Here is a 20,428-nt window from a genome sequence, read left to right as displayed (position 1 = left end):
CTACACAGGATGTTCCGCGTATATGAATAATTACAACAAATGTACAGCTTGACGTAATTTATTGCGACGTAATTTGTATTAGTCATTGATTTGGGTGTATATACATATTTATTAATTATACATGATGAAATGGTTTACGAAAATATGCGATATTTTTTTTAAAATTGAATATTATTTTTCATAATAATAATAATAATGAAATTCATTTTCGTGATATTCAATTCCAATAAGGGGAAGCTTGGTATTTTGAAATGCAATTGGTGGTGGGTGCTGACGTGGACCCGGTCGTGCCAAAATGGTGGTCGGGAAAATCTGCCAAATTTTGCATGATACCTTGCAAAATTAAATGAGTCGGGGTCGTGACGGTCTGTAGGTTAAACCAGTGTGGGTAGTGCAACATCCAACTCCACATTATGCATATCACTAGCGGAACTATTGATACGTGAGCTAGATTTGGGGGCCTATTTTTTTATCGATTTTTATGGATTTTGGAATGTGGAGCTTTAACACCTTGACGACGAAGTACACACATTTGTGTTATTATTGTATTTTCCGTTCACGGCGAAATACGCAAATTTGTGTCGTATTTTATTTATCCGTTGACTACGAAATACACAAATGTCCGTACTGCAAGGATTTCCTTGGCACCAAAATTTCTTTAAAAAAAGAATATTTGTTCGGTATTTTGTGGAAAACTAGATGGTGAAAAACATTTTTTTTCGATACTTTTCTCCTAAAAATTGTGGATTTTCCCTGTACCAACCAATTCTAAAAAGTGGATTTTCGTGTTTTTCGTCAAAAACTCGAATATTGGAAACTCGTGGAAAATGTTAATCGGTTGCTATCGGGTATAATTAATAATAATAATAATCAAATATAATAGTCAAATCAATATCGTTTAGAAGTGAAATTTTAATAAAAAAATGAGTACTGTCAAAGAGGTTAACGAATAAGTCTCGTTTTTTCTTTTTTTAATTGTTTAGTTAACACTACTTACGACTAGTTTTAGGTTTCATATATTAACGAAAATATAACATGGAAATTTTCAAATCAAGCATTTCACATTTAATTATAATCTGTTAATATGACTCAATTAAGTTTAGTTCAGCCAAATTCTTGATTAAGACCAATTATGGACTATTAACCAAGACTAAAATTTTACTCTTGGAGCTCATAGGTGCGCAGCTTTCGACTTCCGGAAGTCAGAAGCAGCTTCCGGACGTCGGAAGCGGCCATTTTTGGTCGGAAGCGGACGCACTGGAGCTGGAAGCACAAATTTTCTCAAACGGAGTGATACAGAGATTTCAAATTTTGGACACTAACTCATTATGTTAAGGGGAGGAACTGATTAGAACTTGGGGGTCGTCGGTCAAAAGGTCACGACGCCAAGTTAATAAGGTCAATGGCGAAACATGTCGAAATTTTTGATTCAACGGTTTTAGACATATCTTGGGACGGGGATTTCAAAAATCGACATGATTTTTGATGATTTCGACGTACGTCGACATGGTGACTGTGTTGACGACGCCAAAGGTCGAAAATGTCGAAATTTGGTATACTCAAGCTTGATGACAAATTCAAAAATGGATAGTCGAGACTCGAGAACAATTCAAAGTTAATTCAATTCCCATGAATAACTTTATTTTACCCCTTGGTTAAAGTCGTTTTTAACGGTTTATTTATGTTGATTCCGTTCTGTTCTAACCTTTTACATACTTGCCTTTGGAACAATCCTTCTTTGGAAAAAGCCCTTATCAATGCCTCACGCACAAATGACAAGTACCTTGCCGTTTTGACGTTGACTACACAAATTTATTTACCGCGAGGCAAAAACTATCTGATCCGCTTCAGATCCGCTTCAAATTTGGCGGGATTACCCATCCCCATTAATAAGTTATCAGGATAACTGTACTGATTCACAACACTGCTCTGTAAGTTCGCTAGGAGATTTTCTAGTGGAATTTAAACCGTGTGATCATGTAAATAAATTTAACGAAACTTTAAAAAATAATATTTTTACGGAATTATCTTCTCAGAAATTTAAAGGAAACAGAATGGCCGACGAAGTCGTCCTCGGTATGGCGCCCAGCCCGTACGGTCAATTTTCCCCGACTACCAGCCCGTCAAAATAAGAGCCAGCGGCAACCCTATCAATAAAATCAATAAATGGTTTCCACCGAAAAATTCAAACTCAAGGGGCAGAGGTGGGCAAGATGAAGGTTTTTGCAGATCAAGATAAAAGATCAAGATTAATTTTTGCGCCCCATAAGATAAAAATCAAGATAGACATAAATCTGCCGAATACTCAAGATAAAAGATCAAAATCAAGATCAAATCCCAGATCAAGATCAAAAGCCCAAGATCAAGATCAGTATTGAGAAGTCAAAAGACTGTTTTGTTCTAAATATTTTTGGAACACAAAAAAAGTAAAAGTAAAAATAGTAAAGATAGTAAAAAGTAAAAAGTAAAAGTAAAAATATTTGATAGTTATTGGCAATAACTATCAAATATTTTTACTTTTTGCAATAACTTATTGCAAAAAGTTTACTGCTATGAATTGTAAAATAAAAATTAAAATTAACATCCGTCAAGCAAAAATCAAAATGAATGCGACATTTAATTTATATCATTACTTTAATATGCATGCCTCCACCGAATTTTCGGATTTGTTTACAAATGAAGCCAAAGCAGTAAAAACATTTTAGGATTTTCATAATAACTGTAAATTGGTAGAACATATCATGCAATCGTCACCCAAAGTAACCACAAGGTGGCATAACTCTTGATCCCGAGCAGGACGGGGCAGCCCGCATGAGTAATTAGGGGATTTAAGTCCTCCGCATTTGATGCATAGTTACTCCTGAAACGTAAACATAGCGGATTTAATGGAGGGAAACCATAATAATGAAATTTCAGGGTTTTACTAAACATTACCAGAATAATGCCGAGCCTTTCGTTGGACGCATCGCTACGCCAAGATTTGTAAAGGCGGTGATCCCACCGACGTCAATGTCGCTCAGCTGTGCATATATGAAGTAAGGAATCGTTAAAACATCTGATTAGGTTTCGTAATTACATTTTTTTAATCCGAAAAGGTGGTTATTTCGAGTTTTATTTCTTTAAATTTAAATTTCTTTAAATTTCTTTAAATCCTTCAAAGCAATACTAATTTGTATTTTTAATTTAGAATAGGAAGAACTGATTACTTTTAGAAACTGGTTCCCAAACACGCCTTGTAATTTTTTCCAGAATTCATTAATATCCAAACCTGATTCACATACTGATTATTCGAAGTTAAGTTTGATTCCGAACTTCCATCTCCAACTTAACCCCACTAAGAATTATAATCCTAAGCGGGAGAGTTCTAAATGGGTAATTTCTTACATAGATCAGCATTGTCTTGAGTCTGTCCACATAATTAGTCTTGTCCCAGGCCAAATCGGGGTCATTTTCGTCGTAGTGTCCAGCCGCATCGTTGTGTGCCCTCAATCCCTCAATACGTCCAGGTAAACGAAACAGCACACACCTGAAAATTTAAATTAGATACGTTAATCTAACCAACTGAGTATAAATATTTATCAACAAAATCACATCCAATTTGTTTTTGTGAATTTTCATACCCGTCGAATAAAGTGAGAAGCGTACACTTTCAGATGCATTAACTCCCAGAACATTAAGCCCCAACAATAACTCAGCCCTCCTTTTCAATCTCCATGCCACCGGTTCAGAATTCTTTAGGACTGCTGGGAATACAAAAATTGTTCAATTCAGATTTGCATAAAATTTTGATAATTACTTACATGCAAATGCTGCTATATTCTCATCACTACTGGCTTCACGCCTTGTAACAGCTAAACCAATTTTATTGAATGCTACCCGGTTAATTTCATCGACGTGGGAGTTGGTAAGAAAGGAATGGAAAATGGTTAGACCCTCTCCTAATTCTTCCACTCTGACAGGTTGGATTAAAAAGTAAGAATTGGCGCCGTAGTCAAGATAACATCGGAGTTTTGAGCGCACCGCATTTCCCTGTTTTTGACGATATAATTAATAACTACAGCTTTATATTATTCATTCTTAGCATCATAAGCATTCATAAGAGCTATGCATTAACAAATTGTATGTTTGGTTGTACAAGTTTTGCATATCATGAAACGAAAGCCGCCAAAAAATGTACAAACCTGGAAATTGTTGCCTTGACATAACGCAATTGTGCTGTATGGTTCCCTCTTTGCCGCGCCGGTATCTGGTATCGTCTTTATTAACTCACTTTGCCCCAATGCCATTGAAGGTGGTGGCTTAGTAAGAAGTTCCTGGAGGCTCATATTCCATTCTTTGAAAGTTTGTGGATAGATAAACATGTGCCTCTGTGCCCTGCAAGACAAATTAAATCAAACTGAAATCAATGTTTGGATTGAGCCTACCCGGTATTATGAAAGTTGTTTAGGAGGACGGAGGTAAATTCGATATCAGATATAAATCGACTCAGGTTGGATTGAAAAATTTTGGGTTTTTCGAATACCCGACGAAAAATACAAATATTAAGCAAATTCTTATTTTTAATTTTCTGAAAATCTGAGATCTGGGAGATATTACGCTAATCGTTTTACAGGATGATCAAGCCACACCTTTTAACCTCATAGTTTGTGTCGTGTTCAACCGTAAATGCTTTTGTGGCCTCTAGCAATTCAAAGTCCGTAAATCGTTGCTCCCTTTTATTGGATTTATGGGTGACTTGAAGCCATTCCAAAGCGAAAGAGTAGTAACCGCCGTGTAGAGCCGACTGAGCAATTTCCATGGAATGCGCAGCGGTTAGAGTTACTCCAGTATGTACACCTGTGAAAAAATGGATTTTAGAGAAACTAACAAGTAGTAGCAAAAAATATTTTTCCTGGCTAATGGATTAATGCATGACGAATGAAATTAAAAATATTTAATACTGGCCTGAAACGATTCCTTCCACTAAATCAAATGCAGTTAACGAATATGTGTATTGGAGATGGAGAAGTGACAAAACGGCTTCATTTTTATCCTCAATATTCACCAGTCCCACAATTGTCGCTAATTCTATATAAAAATAAATAAAAGTTTGTCAAAATTGCATCTACGTTTATTGAAATAGGAACTACCATCCTGTGCATATTTAGAAAGCCTAGTGAGGTCCGGTCCTGTAAGTAGGGCCAGCCGTCGGACGAGGCGGTATGTATCGAGTGGATTTCCCTCAACGGGATTAAGTGATTTTTGATGGTCCTCGTAGTCTTGGACGTACTCTCGGATAAGAACCAGCTGATCCTCGAGGGCCTTGGTGTAGCGGGCAATGACATGTGGGACAAGGGTGTCCTCCAACTTTTTCAAGTGTCGCACATAGAGTGGGGTTATCTGGTGGAACGAGCTTTCACACAGAATTAGTACCGGAAGTGTAAAGAAAATTAAATTTGTAATAAAAACTGCCATATCTCTGGGGTGAAACAGCTTAGTAGTTTGACTGCTACTCCGCAGATTTGTTGTAATTTAGAAGTTAACAAATCGAAGTAAAATCGAAAGTTAAAAGAACAATGGATCATAATGATAACAATATCAGATGGATTTTCTATTCCAATTTCTATTTCTTGTTTGTGTAATACAAGAAACAAAGTAAGCATGCAAAACCCATTAATTTTTTTTAATTTTGGGATGGAATTAAATTATTTTGAGATTTTGATTGGAATTTATGCATGCTGGAATCTGTACACTAAGGAGGAACACTTCAGAACATGCCACTCTCAGAATTCGGTGCCCTTTGGATGTGTTGTAGTACCCAATGAGTGTACCAATACCCTGAAACGGTTTGATGCCATGGCCCTATTTGCCTCCGCCACACCCACTCAAAAGGGTAAAAAACACGAAAATAGTCACTTTCAAACGCTCGACAAAATTCCAATTTTGCTCGGATTTGGAAAATTCTTCACCAGTATACTCCCAGATAGTTGTTTTATAGTATCCCACATCAAAATATATTTTTTAAATTTTTTGAGTATTTTCGAAAATTTTCCCACCGAGGGTATGTCTTCGAAAAAATCAAAATAGTGCTATTTAAACGACCATAATCTAATTCTGATACTGACCATAATAAGTACTTATTCCACCAATACTGGCTTTTTACATAACAAAATTAACATTGCAGGTAAAATATAGACTAATATATACATAATAAACACTGAACTCAACATAATCAAGAAATGAAGGGCAAACATGGATTAAGAGGTACATTATTATGGCGTATTTTTCATTCCTAAACTTTCGAACTCACTTATTTCACTTATGCTCACTTTCCAAATACAACTCACATAACGTCTCACCAATAAATTACTAAAATGGAACTAGAAAATTTAAAATCTCAAATTTATCATGACGCCATACCTGAATCTGAGGATGTAGACAGTGATTCTGAGATATTAAACATACCAGTAGACATTAAATAAAGGATTAAGACATTGTTGGAATTAGGAATCACCAAACCAAATCCAATTCTGTTGTCCCTGCAGACAGAGGGAGCAGATCGTCCTTCAAATCCATAGCTAAATAATTTTCTACAAACAAACAGGTCGGATTCATCCAGAAAGTTATCCCTCGGGGAGTTGTAGGCGTTGTGTCTAAAGCATAATTCTGGCGTTGACTTCAATGTTGACTTCATTCAATTTATGGTAGAACCGGTATTAACCCTCTCTGTGACAACACAAGCATACAATTGGACTAGCACTGAAAATGCTAAGCTGGCGAAATTTAGGACACTTGATGCAAACATAACTTCTGGTTATTCAACCTTCATCGAAGTCCTCCCAGCTAGGAAGTAGAGATCCAGGGTTACCTTTAGATGAGGAAAACCCAAACCCATCGAGGTTTCGAATCATTTAAATAGTTTCAGAGTAAAATATGGCTTGTAACATTCGTCAAAAAAGATGATAGCACAGTATCTTAGAATGATGCACCATGAACTTGACCATCATTTTTGAAAATGTATATTTGCAAACATACAGTAGGGATGGCCATCAAATTAAAACTGTTTAGCCCACCCCCTGAAGCTAAGGGGCTATCTTTAAATTACGTAACGCTGGCCAGTATGGGAAGGATAGGGGAAAAACCCTATCTTGCCCATACTAGCCAGCATTACGTAATTTAAGGATACCCCTAAGTGCGTACCTATTGGAGAGAAATTTAACTGCGGAAGACCAGCCAAAACACCAAAGGATTAAATTATTTACTAAAAATTGTAAAATTGTACAAAGTTGAAGTGTATTTGTCAGCGGTAATGCTTTTTAAATTTAATGATTTTTTATGGTCAAATTCAGTACTTATTATGGATGATCTGGTTATTTTTATGAATAAAGCCAGTATCGGTCAATGTATTATGGTTATTATGGTCAGTTTTAGTATTTAATTATGGTCCATTAAAGATAACCCAAATCAAAATTTCAAAACAGTTGATATTGGATATTCTAAGGCAACTATCTAGGATCACAAAAAGGCTTAAATTTTGAAAATCCGATCAAAATAGGATTTTTGGCGAATTTTCTAATGAACCAAAACAGGGCATTTTTCGTTTTTTTTTTGCACCTTTGAGTGGGTGTGGTGGGCGCAAATGGGGTCATGGCATCAAACCGTTTCAGGGTTTTGGTACACTCATGGGGTACTACAACATATCCAAAGGGCATTGGATTCTGAGAGTGGCATGTTCTGAAGTTCCCCTCCTAAGCTATTTCCGGTGGTCCTGGCACGAAGTTAGTTTGAAATTTACTCTACTAAACTACTGCCAGTCCTGCTGACTGATAAGTGGATTATGAGGTACTTATAACTAAAAGCAATTTATAACAATAACAGGACCTCAATGCCAGAACCCTGTTTGAATGGGTACGCTGATGATCTGCCCAGTGTTTCTTTTTAGGGGCATAATATTAATATGCATGCACCATGCATGAAATTGCCTAAAAGTGCATTAAATTCACAAAAATGCATAACATGACAAATTTGGTTCAATTTGACTTTAAAACACTCTAAAAGGCATAAGAATCTGATTTTATTCATACGCAAGTGTTGAGTTGTCCTAATCATTGCCCTAAATTGAAAACTAAAACCAAAAGTTGCAAAAAATTAAATCGTTTTATACAAAGGATATTGACAAAGAAATTTTGTGAAATTTTGTGAAGCACAAAATTGCCTTAATGAATTCAATATCTCGGAAAGATGTAAAATTACTGCTTTATGAGCATTTAAATATAACAATTTTCTATTTTTTTCGATATTTCCTAAATACATACAACTTATGTACATAATACGTAGAAGCACTTCTTATGTTCACAATTCTCATTAAAAGTTCAGGAGTAGAAATAAAAACTTTAGTTTTCTAGTCTAAATAAGCCTCTCCAACTTCAATTTCGAGCTTACCTCGCACCATGAACCCACACAAATGTTACACTGTTGTTGGAAAGTATGAAAGCTATATTCCAGACAGGGCAAAGGTTATGATGCCCCACACACTGCCCAGACTACAAAATCCCTAATTCGACCTGAGCCACAACCGGGTCCCAAATTTCAAGTAAGTCAGTTATATTTTATGATTAGACGGATGGTCAGACTGACACGACTGACACTTACGTACGGCCAAAAGTTCACCAGAATTTGACCCTAATCAATTTCAAGAAAATTTTCTTAATTGCTATTAGGGTTCCCCGATCCCTAGGAATTTTACAATCCCCTAAGGTCCATAAATTTCCAATTTTCCAGGTACTTAATCCATTTTCTAGGGAATATCCCAATTTAGTAACTAAATGTATTAATTTACAAATTCATGAAGCACTATTCTTGTCCTCCCGCTCGACGGAAGTATTTTTTTGGTAATACAAATAATTGACCTCCTTCCACCTTAAAAGGTTAATATGACAGTTGGTTTCTGCAGGGAAATCTTTTTATCATTTTTTTCATATTTATTTGATGTTGCCAGCGTTTCCCAGTTCCCACTTTCTGGACATATTTCCCATCCAACTGGGAAATTGGGGGAACCGGGAAGAGTGGTCGACAAAAAATTGTCCTGCATCCATCGACCAATTTTGGGTGTCCTGCGTAAATATGGACGCAAAATCCTGTCTTTTTCCGGGAGATGTGGGGGAGACCGATGACCGGCATGGATGGGGGACCCTGCGCTACGTGTGTGAGACGGAGGGGGGACTCCACTCCATGAGGGCTCCTCACCGCCTAACCCGACGAGAGAAAGAGGGGGTTCGATAATCGATTTACGGGGTCGGCTGCGGAGGCCAGGCGCAACAGTGGAGTCGTCCTGCGGCGGCCGCAACGAAGGAGGAACGGGACTTTTTTTAGGTGTGGACATGGTCTGTGAGGGGCCTTGAGCGCGAAGAGAGACCAATTAGTCCCACCCAAAGGGAACAGAAACAATTCGTTTTCGTGATAATATTATTAAAAAAAGTTACGGATCGTCATTTGGATTGTATCACTGAACAAGAGAGAAACCGGTTGCTTAAACTCCGCGAAGCTTCTGGGGACGCAGGTACCTCCCCCTACAGGACCTGAGTCGTGGGTAATCCCTCCGGTAGGCACGAAGGGCGAAATCCCGTTAAAGGGGGTCCTTGACAACCGTTGCTAAGGGGAGTTGGGGCGACTTGCTCCGCACTGAGAAGATAGGGGGTGGAAAAACGCCGTAAAAATCACTACGGGCGTATTTCCCCCCACTAAAACACTTGCACTAACTTGGAGCCTACAGAGACTAAGTGGGGGAAAATTATTAAAATGGGGGTGACCCTTGCCGTCAGCTTTTCAAGAAACAAAAGTATTTAAAATGGAGGAGAACAAAGTGACGTGTTCTCTTCTCAAGCTCCCGCCCCCGCTCTTTTTTGTTCACGTTGCTATAAAAACTACGGGAGTTTTTGGCGAGAAGGGGCTGGCACTCATTCAGCAGATTGTTGAGAGAATCAATGTCAGGACAGCCCCACCCCCAACCCCCTTAACTTTTCGCGCCCGCGGATCTCCCTTAACCACGCAACGAGGGAATGTGCCCGCGATTTTGGGTACCCCCCTGCTGGATAGGAGCAGGTTCTCTATTTTTTCTAGTTTTCAACGATTTTTTTAAATTTAGAGACTTTTTTGTGCGACTCCTGCGTACTCAGTTTTTTTAATTATGCATGTATGCTCACGTCAAAATCTGCGAATACAACTTGTACAGTAAAACATTAATAAAATAGTCTACATGCTCATGAACAAAATATATTTTATTAGAATGATGACCATGCTGATTGATTTGCCTAATTATCTTCTTGTTCATGCATAATGCGTATCTCTTGAAATTGATCAATTTTAATTAATTCTGTTGAGAGAGGAGCTATTGACGTCATCATCCCATCCTAGCGTAGTCGATATCGTACCAGCCACGCCCAACGTATCCTCCACTGTATCTTCCTTCATAGGGGGAAAATCGATGGGGGGCTCTTTTTTCCCGTACTTGCTTAGCACCATGGTCCAAGGCTACAGAGGCTTCCCCGGAAAATTCGGCGGAAAATTCTGCCCAAAATTTTCAAGGATATTAGTTTGAACAGCTTTGTTAAAATTGTACTTTATTTAATTTACCAGATTTCGTCACCCCCACAGCAATTACGACCAAAATGGCTAAGACGATGAACTTCATGGCTAATCAGCTGAAAATTGGACAGGAGAGAGAAGAGGAGAATGAAATTGAAAGTGGAACAGTTGACCGTGGAGCACATTGCTTAAATAAATTTGAGATGAACAATTGAACGATTGTTCTCTTTTGAAAGTTATTGTTCTTTTAATGTTGCAACAACCTTGCCAAAATGGAAGTGTTTGGTTATGTAAGATTTAAACGACTGGTTTAAAACAATTTAAAAAAATTAAATAACGGTGGTATTTGAACTAAATAGATTTACCCTAAACTTTTTAGAAAATTAGAGTAAATGCTTAGATACGAGACATGAACGAATAAACAAGTAAGTAGAAAGATAACCTCCTGGATATACTGGGTGGGCAAAATGTGTGCCACAATGGCGGCCAATTTAAATAATCGTGTATTAGGATTTTCTGTATACAGATATTTAAAATATCATATTTCCTATAATTAAGCATTTACAGAGATTCTCTGGCAGAGAATGAACAAAAATATATATTGGCCTTGTCCTAATAACAACTCAACTTGCAGTATTATTTCAAATAATACAAATATTAAACAAAGAAATCTACCATCCAATTTTTAATTATTTGATCCGAAATAATTAATTTAGTTCATGCTAATTACCATAGTGAGTAATTTATACGAATAAACTGGCAATTCATTGAAATAAATTTATATTTACTCGACTGTGGATCAGCCTACCAGAACAATATTTAAATCAGTATGGGTCATCACAAGTGGTCCCTTTCATTTCATTTTGTTCACATTTAACATCACATTTTGTCATTAGAACCAAATGGAAACCTCTTTTCAAAATTTTAGACTTCCATCCCACAACATTTATAAATCGGTGGGGGTCGCCCTCTAGCCGGGTGAAAGTTTCTAGAATTTGTATTCTACAATTAGGAGCGATCAGAGATCGGTGTGCCAAATTTTAACTTTCTATAACAAAATTTAAAAATCGGTGTGGGACACCCAAAAGGGTCGCATCATTTGAAGAATTTTCGATTTTAATTTAAAATTCCGTGTTTATAGTATAAACTTTATACCTCCATTGGCACCATCATGTCGAATTTACCTAAAAAGGGCCCTCCCTTAGGTTTTAAAAATATAACCACTAATATGACCCCCACCGGTCCAAACCTTTTTTGTTCGAGTCAAAAACTATACAGCACGTCACACCCCCGAATAAGCATATTTCCACCACGTTTGGTAAAAATCGGTCAATGCGTTAGAGAATTACTGCAACACAGATACACAGACAGACGGACAATATAAGCCCTTGGGTCGGGCTAAAAAAGTCACAATGACAAGTGTCGACACACCACAAACGGATAATTTATTGATTGCTTAATTCACTATTAGTTGTTCTAATTAATTGTTTCATCCCATGAGAAGGAGATCATTAACCTTTTTTTATTTACTGTCAGAAAAACGAAAAAAAATGAAAACTGTGTTTTTTCATTTATTTGAACCACAAAAGTCTGCTGAGTACATTAGAATCGATAAACCACTAATTTCTTGGAAATTTGCCTTCAAAAACAAAATTTTCGCTTCTTTTCGGAAATTTTGGATATTTCCAAAAGTTTTCAAAATTTCGAAAATCAAAAGATTTCCTATGAGCAGCATTATTTGGTCTACCTCCATGCCAAATTTCAGCCCATTTGCACAAACACTAAAAATTACAAAAACTCAAAACTGATTTACACGTTTTGCTCAGCTGAGGGGGTGTGGCATGGGGTGGGACCAAAATCTCTTCACTTTTCATGTCCACTCGTGACCCCCGACCATAAAAAAAATTAAATCGTCGCTAATTTAAATCCTACATTTTAGGTGTTACCAAACGGTTTGAAGCTACTCAAAGGAGACCACTCAAATTTATTTATAATTGCACTATTCTCTTAATCTATCCAAACTCTTAAATTGTTTTTCATTATTCATTTCTCTTTTAACTAATTTCCTCGAAATATATTTTCTGCTTCTAGAAACTTCATTTTGATCCGAGGACTGCAAAATATTCTGGAAGTAAACCGGAACAAAAATTAATTAATTTATTTATTAATTTATTAATTTAAATGGCTCACCATCGAAATTAACTTTCCCATCACCATCCAGATCCGCAACTTTAATCATCTCCTGAATTTCCTCATAACTCGCATTCTCCCCAATGTTGGCCATCACTTGTCTCAACTCACCCACCGTGATGAACCCATCGCCGTTCTTATCAATAACCCTGAAGGACTCGTGCACCTCCATTTTCTCGTCTCGACTACCTTGGTTGCGGGCCATCATGGAAAGAAACTCTTGAAAATCGATCGTCCCGCTTCCTGTTGTTAGAAAGACAAATAATTTATTCTGTTAGCATCTCACCGCGGTATTCAATATGCTCAAAAATCATAACTACATTAATTAAACTATAAGCTCTTTTAACTTCAAAACTTAAACTAGTGTTGCATATTTCCAAGCGGTTTGCAGGGGCGCCATCTAGTATAATCTACGTTTTCCTAACAGTTTTAGCGGGTGGGAAAAATTGTATTTTTCCCATTTTTCCCACTATCTGGTGAAAAGTGGTTTAAAACACTTGCAACCCTGGTAATTTCTAAGATTGTTTGGACACCCACCATCTCCATCAACCTCGCTTATCATCTGCTCCAACTCTGCGGCACTTGGAAACTTTCCCATCGAACGCATCACCATCCCAAGTTCTTTAGTGCTGATTGTTCCATCCCCGTTTTTGTCAAAAATTCCAAATGATTCCTGAAATTCTGCTATTTGTTCGTCGCTTAGATTCTGACTACTTTGAGCCTGGAAAAGCGAAAATCTATAAATTTAAAAAAAACTTCAAACACGTAAATTAACTTTACCATTTTTTTGAAGGACTAAGGCGCGTACAACTTTCTAGCTTGAATTGGCAAGTAAATTTGAGAAGAATTTATTTTACCACTGCCAATTTTCATGTAGGTCCGCAAATGGTAAATTTAACAATGACGAATACTACAACGGCTCGACTCTACTTTTTTGGCTTTCAGGGATGGGCAAAATACACCCGTTGGAAATACCAAATACAATATGAAAATACATTTGAAGTGGTAAAATACATTTGTACTTTCAAATATTTTTGAAAATTGTTTTATTAAATACAAAATACTTCCAAAAATAAAAAAATACTTTTCCTATTTTCGTACTTCATTAATTAAACATGTTGATACAACACAGAAGTGTAGTAACAAAACATTCGAAATTTATTTACTTAACCTTTTACGTTTGAAGTAAAGTGAGCATCTCAAACATTTACTATTTATAAAATGAGAAAATTTACTTTCTTTGGTTTCTCTGCAATTGGTGAGCATTAGTACCCAAGCTTATGGCCCGCAATATATTTTGTTTTAATGTTTTTATTTTTACGAGGAATTTGCATAAGTACTTTATTAGAGCCGAAATATTCCATGCAAAACGGAAATTCAGCAATTAAATAAACTCAAGTAAAAAACAATCAATTTGCTGTTATTTTCAATTCCAGAAGTGAAAAAATTAAAAGTATGTTAGAAAAGTGTTTTGTATTTTGACCCAAAAATACTTTGACCAACACTTAAAATACAATAATATTGTATATTATACAAAATGAAAATATATAAGATCGTTCAAAATACATTTGTATTTTCAAATGCTTTTGAAAATTGTTGTATTAAATACAAAATACGTATTTTGTATTTCAAATACACTTGTTTTTTCAAATGCTTCTTAAAATTGTTGTATTAAGTACAAAATACGAAATATATATTTTGTATTTCAAATACACTTGTATTTTCAAAATACTGTATTTTGCCCATTCCTGTTGGTTTTGTTTTGAAAGACACAAAAGTAACAGAAGGCGGAAGAGAGAATCAAAGGCAGCAGCACTTTACAGATATCCGGCTTGTCTACAAAAGATAATAAATCCCTGGACACCTTGTTGACAGATCCTTTTATCAAAATATGTACAAAGTGGTGTATGAATCAATAAACTGATACGGGACAAAGCATGGTATGCATGTCAAAATTATGACAACGTCAAACATGCTTAAATAAGTGTCGGCATCGTTACATATTGCCACGTCCAAGATCGAAACGCTCCATAACGTTGTGTTCGTCTTTACTAATTTATACCCCACGTGACCCCGTTCACAAGGCTGCCGGATGACCGTTTCAAGAAGCAGGCCCACCGACAACCTCAATTTTGCCCGTTTATCTATATCGATTGGTGAAAATACTACGTGAAAATCTCTCAGTACAGCTTTGCTTAGCCCGAACCAGAATTTGAGCACATTTATCAAATTCCCCGCCTATTTCAAAATTACATTTCTAACCTGCATTTTAAATTTTCATAACCGGTGTAGCTTATTCCGTATTGGGTTACACATTTTAAGTCGATTGGATAAGTTCAAAGAAAGTTATCACAACTCAGACAGACAAACAGAGGGAAATGGGGGTCCCATAAGCCCATGAACTTATATACTAGGATGGACTGGTAAGTCCCAATAAAGCCTCGTTGGTTTTTGTGAGACACACTGTGCATGTGCTTCCACCCAGTAACACGGCCGCAGCTCCAAGTTAGAATTGCCTTAAAAAGTCATCCAACAAATCAATAAACTTTTCATTTAAAAACATCATAAAATTAATTAAAAGTGCACATTTTTTGGAGAACCGGTTAACTAGAAGCTGTCCGGACATGCTAAGTCCAGTTTTAGAAAATTTCGGAATATTTAATTTAGTTTTTGCAATGGTGGAAGTAAAATAGTAAGAGGACAATTATTTATTTTGATGTGGGTGTATCCATGAAATACCTACTCTGTTCACATAAAGTGTTACTCGCCCGGTATTTTTGAATCCGATAAGCTAAAATTAAAAGATAGGTTGTATGGTGTTCCTTGATTCAGTATCTATGATTAGGTACCAACTGCTTTTTCCTGATCCCACTACGTAAAAATTAATATAAGCGCAAGCAGAAGAGAACAGCCATCATTTTTTATTTTTACACCTAGCAAAAAAATATCAATTTTTAAAGTGGTGTAGCTTTTCATGGTCAGCTACTATGTCGTCGCCCAAGCTATTAAAATAATCTTAGGGATGGGGGCAATTAATAAATGCAAAATTTCCGATCGTCTAAGGTCGCAGAAAATTCCTGGAATGTCCAACGCTACAAGCGCCAGAATACTACAAAATCACACTCAAGCGCCGAAGACTTTGGTCATACAGATGACCTGCAAACTCAGCAATCGGAAGAAAGCTGTAAAATGACCCCAAGATGAAGGCCTTCAATTATTCCCGAGTCCCACACGTTAACGATTCCGCAGGAATATGTCCGTGTAAAAAATGGCAAGGTCCTCCCAAGCAGGCACGGTAAAAATGCTGAAATTTTTTTCTGTTTACCAATGTGAATATCTTCATGATGGAAGTGTATTTCAACGAACAGGATAGAACGTTTTATGGCAAATATATTAAGGATTGGACAGTTGCAAAAGAGGGTCAAAAGGTCACACCCTCCGGAGTCACTCTCAGTTTTGGCGGAAAGCGACGGAATTGATCCAAAACCTTAAATTTCGTCGAGTGGGGGGTGGGGGTAGATGCAAAAAATTTTATTATTAACGTCCTGGCCAAGGTGAAACACCCCACCAACCAATTCATATCGGGTGGTAAGCTGTGGACACTTGTACAGGGCTCCACGCTAACAATTAGCGCGAAATTCGTGAAAAAATGGATTAGGATCCATATTTCTGACTTCATTTTACTTCATGTTTGACCTTGGCATTTCCCGACCTCAATCTACTTCAACACCAAATATTTATTAGAGTTGAAGAAAATGTATGTTCTGAGCCCCATATAAGTGTCTGGGTCACAAAAAAATTTCTGACCCCGGAATGCGACAATTTGTGCATGAATGGAGCGCGTGCCGCAGCGGGTGCTTGGCGTTCGCGAGTTCAAAAATTTAGCTACGTAGGGGGGATAAATTTTGAAGTGTGACACATGTTTTCTGTTCAAAATTTAACTGGCTTTTCAATGAAATAAAAATAAAATTTAAATTCCCAAAATTGAAAAAGCGGTTCCTGTTTATCCCAGTAACACTTTATGTGAACAGAGTAGGTACGTAACTCTGAAGTGGTGAAAATTTTTACGAATCTTTGTATTAATTTAATTTATAAATTCTTTAAATGATATGAATATATAATGTTTTTATGCCAATTGTGGGTGGATGACTCCATCCAATACGAAGACAAGGCTGTCATAAACTTTTGCAGAGGTAGGGCTTTGTGCTGCATGACTTGGTGTCTCGACCCCCGTTTGTGACAATTAAGCACCGTTTTGAAATGTATCACATGTACTTACACCTACACAAGTTCAAGGTGATTGTTACTGAAACAAATTGAAATAATTTTGATTTTACATGCAAAAAAAATGTTTTCGATATCTTTGTCTCAATTAATCGTTATAACTTATCAAGAAAATAAAGGGTGCTAATTAAATTCGTCCCGCTGGTTTTTTGGAACCCGACACAAATTTACGGAAATAAGCAAAGAGGTAAACCAGGCCAGAAGAGAAGATCCCACGTCGCATCGATATCACCGAAATTTATATAAAAAAATCCAAATTTAACTTTGGGTGGGATGATCAGTGTAGCATGACTATTTTTGAGTTATATGCAACCACACCCCCTTCGAAAATTGGGAAAAATGAGAAAGTTAATGTACACTCAGCACAAAAAGAATTAGACCCCAACTTGCATTTGCCATTTGGATTCCCTCATGAATACGAACATTTTGAAGCATCAAAAGTTTCAAAATTCGAAATTTCGCGCTTTTTTATCGACATAAACCGTTAAAAAACTCATAGTTGCGGCCATTTCTAGGCTGACAACCTGATGCCAGATTTTTCTACGTCAGAAAATCTATATTTCCAGCTTTTGTTGTCCGAGTAGAAATGGCCGCAATGAGATTTTTGGGGTCAAAGTTTCTGTGGGGGTCATCTTTTATGGCAAGAGCCGTAGCAAACGTGTGGCCACTGACGAGATAATAGTTTCAATTATCAAAATCTGGAACTCGCTCCAAGTTTAGAACTTAAGCCTATCTGAATTTACAATGACGATATCGACCTGAAGATTAGCGCTAGGCGCTTATCAATTTTTCAGATAAGCAAATTTCGTTATCCAAATCGCCCCAAATTTACAACTTAAGCTTATCATAATTTATAATGATGTTTTCCACTCAAAAACTAACGCTATGGCGCTTATCAATGCACTTATCGATTTTTTAGATAATCAAATTTTGTGTTAAAATTGTTCCAAATTAAAAACTTAAATTAATTAATAATTACAAAAATTAAAGGTTTATCATGGTTTGATAAGCCAAGATTTAATTTATCCTGTACGGTTAATTAAATGAGACTTTGGTGATATCCGATGTTTACAGAGAGAGAGACGAGGTGACACGGATACGGCCCTGTCGAAAGGCGGTGGTGGACGGTCACCAGAATCCGAGTTTCTCACTCTCTCTCTCTGGAAATATGGAAGTGTCACACTTGGTCTGGTTTACCTCCAAAGTTAAATGTGTTAATGGCATGATTAGCATAAATATCTGAATGGCTCATTGGCAATGTATCTCTGATAAAATACTGACCTCGAAGTTTTAGTAGTTTTTGAGTTACGAGTTTTCGCATATTTATGACAGTAGTCGTGAGGAATTAAATCTATACCCTTTAGACTACGATGTTATTCATTTAAATTAAACGTCTGCTGAAATTATTGAATAGACCACAGAATGGGGATTGATTTGTTTTAACTCTTGAGATTTTTAACTGGTGTTAATATATATTATATAATACTTATATTTTAGTTAACACTAATAATTCTATAAAGTATTGAATTTATTAATTTTATATGCTGCTTTTTTCATAAAGATTGAAATAAACCTGATAAAAATCCATGCGCTACTTATTTGCAACCCATCACATATGTAAATAATCTGTCTAACCCAAAAAATTCGATCGAAGGCACCAAATACTACAGAGGCAACAAGTATTCCGACACAGGCACCAAATACTATAGAAGCACTGACACAGGCACCAAATCGCGGCACGAGGCACGTAGTACAATCTCTGCCCATGTTGTCTCGCTCCCACATCCTCCACTTACCAGTCCTTGCCAATATAAGTTCATGCATAAGCCCTGCTTAGAGCTAGTAAATTTCGCCCTTCGAAATTGGTTACACACACAGACAAGATCAGCGCATAAAGGTTTTCCCACCTTAAATTCAATCCAGCCGTGACTGCAATGCAGATCTAGTACAGACGTTGTACTAAACAGAAATGCGGACCAGAAATGCGTGCTAAATATGTATAAATCTTTCCTACCTGGATTTTTATGTGTAAAGAAAGTTGATGCTTCATAGTTTAGCATGCTCCTCCGAAGGTGACTGACGTCTTGCCAATTTATATTATAATTTCGAAAAGTCCGTCCCGTGAAATTTTCCGTGACATTCCTGCATTCTGATTTCCCTTAGCAACGTCAAATAAATGCCCTAGCAACATAAAAAATTTCCCTTAGCAACGTCAAATAAATGCCCTAGCAACATAAAAAATTTCCCTTAGCAACGTCAAATAAATGCCCTAGCAACATAAAAAATTTCCCTTAGCAACGTCAAAAAAATTCCTTAGCAACATAAAGAAATTCCTTAGCAACCTCAAAAAAAATTTCCCTAGCAATGTAAAAAAAATCGACATTTTCCTAGCAGTGAAAAATTCGAGTTACGAATTCCTAATCTTCGACTCGTGTCATTTTGTTCCAAGCGATTGGTCATATTATTGAATTGCAATTATTGTGGGTACATTAGTTACTACTTACGACGACATAAAGAGAATTAAATTATTCGTTCGTTTCCTTACCGAATTAATTTAATTTAGTACAGTCCGCCGATTTAGTAGGCAAACCATAGTATCAAAGAGCTGGCAGAAAAAAAACCGAAAGTTAGCAAAAAATTTAACAAAGTTAGTTACTGATAAGTTACCAGTGGTAACCATGGCAACTAAACTAATCCTAAGTGGTGACTCTTCAGTGTATTAGTTCAGGTTGTGAATCCAATCATGAACCGGAATTTATTCAAATTTCAAATCTTTACAATTTTGCAAATAAAAATTACTCTGTGTTTATTTATTGTTTAGTATAAAATGGAATATCTTAAGAACATTTATATTTTGATTTGGTTTTTGATTTTCGTCTTACTGCATCATATTTTTGATGTCTGACGGCGAATAGAAGATAAGGCAAGAAATGAATACAATTAAGCAATTTTATTTAAGTTTCTTATTTATTTATTTCCTTTTAAAATGTATGGCTTGCATGAACTCACCCACATTCTCCAAAACTGCATACCTACCCATTTATGCATGAATAATGCGTCATACACACCGTATGCAACCAAGACAAGCGAGTTTCATTCACAAGGGACCGTTCAAGTATTACGTAATCAACTTAGCAAGTCAGTCCTTTTGGTCGGCTTACCCTTCCCATGTTAAATTTAACATTGGGAGATATGATGACGGGAACATATCCATGAGTAATATTTTTCCAAATTTTTGATTACGTAATACTTGAACGGCCCCCAAGACCTTCATTGCTATTCGCTTTTCATGACACATTATTTGCTACGCGTGTGCACATACATAAGATGTCTCTCTTATTTTTTAATATGTATATAACCTTAAAATTACAATTCTACACTCTTAGCAACT

General features: G+C 36.5%; 2 protein-coding genes and 1 long non-coding RNA gene across 3 annotated transcripts; all 3 read right to left on the bottom strand.

Moving 5' to 3' along the window:
• Positions 1-2,739: 2,739 nt before the first annotated feature.
• Positions 2,740-5,454, bottom strand: LOC118439220 (prolyl 4-hydroxylase subunit alpha-2-like). The gene is made up of 9 exons (XM_035860334.1): positions 5,130-5,454; positions 4,945-5,067; positions 4,629-4,836; positions 4,182-4,374; positions 3,801-4,029; positions 3,584-3,743; positions 3,385-3,526; positions 2,935-3,020; positions 2,740-2,860 (listed from the first exon to the last, which is right to left on the bottom strand). Exons 1-9 carry the CDS (start codon positions 5,452-5,454, stop codon positions 2,740-2,742), a joined length of 1,587 nt encoding a protein of 528 aa, XP_035716227.1.
• Positions 5,455-10,241: 4,787 nt separating this feature from the next.
• LOC118439270 lies at positions 10,242-10,709 on the bottom strand. The gene is made up of 2 exons (XR_004837321.1): positions 10,612-10,709; positions 10,242-10,545 (listed from the first exon to the last, which is right to left on the bottom strand). It is a non-coding gene; the product is annotated as an uncharacterized LOC118439270 (long non-coding RNA).
• Positions 10,710-12,080: 1,371 nt separating this feature from the next.
• LOC110860397 (calmodulin-A) lies at positions 12,081-13,638 on the bottom strand. The gene is made up of 4 exons (XM_035860364.1): positions 13,534-13,638; positions 13,291-13,474; positions 12,754-12,996; positions 12,081-12,688 (listed from the first exon to the last, which is right to left on the bottom strand). The coding sequence occupies exons 1-4, from the start codon at positions 13,534-13,536 to the stop codon at positions 12,660-12,662; spliced, it is 459 nt and encodes a 152-aa protein (XP_035716257.1). The 5' UTR covers positions 13,537-13,638; the 3' UTR covers positions 12,081-12,659.
• Positions 13,639-20,428: the final 6,790 nt, after the last annotated feature.

This window comes from Folsomia candida, unplaced genomic scaffold (assembly GCF_002217175.1).
Source record: "Folsomia candida strain VU population unplaced genomic scaffold, ASM221717v1 Fcan01_Sc032, whole genome shotgun sequence".
Lineage (NCBI taxonomy): Eukaryota > Metazoa > Arthropoda > Collembola > Entomobryomorpha > Isotomidae > Folsomia > Folsomia candida.
This window is presented reverse-complemented; position numbering and strand designations above follow the sequence as displayed.

Excerpts from the sequence above, each read along its gene's own strand:
- LOC110860397 (XM_035860364.1), bottom strand. Across the intron at positions 12,997-13,290 it reads AAGCGAGGTTGATGGAGATG|GAAGCGGGACGATCGATTTT; the intron begins GTGGGTGTCCAA and ends TTCTAACAACAG. Across the intron at positions 12,689-12,753 it reads TGGGAAAGTTAATTTCGATG|AATATTTTGCAGTCCTCGGA; the intron begins GTGAGCCATTTA and ends GTTTACTTCCAG.
- LOC118439220 (XM_035860334.1), bottom strand. The coding sequence starts at position 5,454 with ATGGCAGTTTTTATTACAAATTTAATTTTCTTTACACTTCCGGTACTA. Across the intron at positions 4,030-4,181 it reads GTCAAGGCAACAATTTCCAG|GGAAATGCGGTGCGCTCAAA; the intron begins GTTTGTACATTT and ends CGTCAAAAACAG. Across the intron at positions 3,527-3,583 it reads AACAAATTGGATGTGATTTT|GTGTGTGCTGTTTCGTTTAC; the intron begins GTTGATAAATAT and ends TTAAATTTTCAG.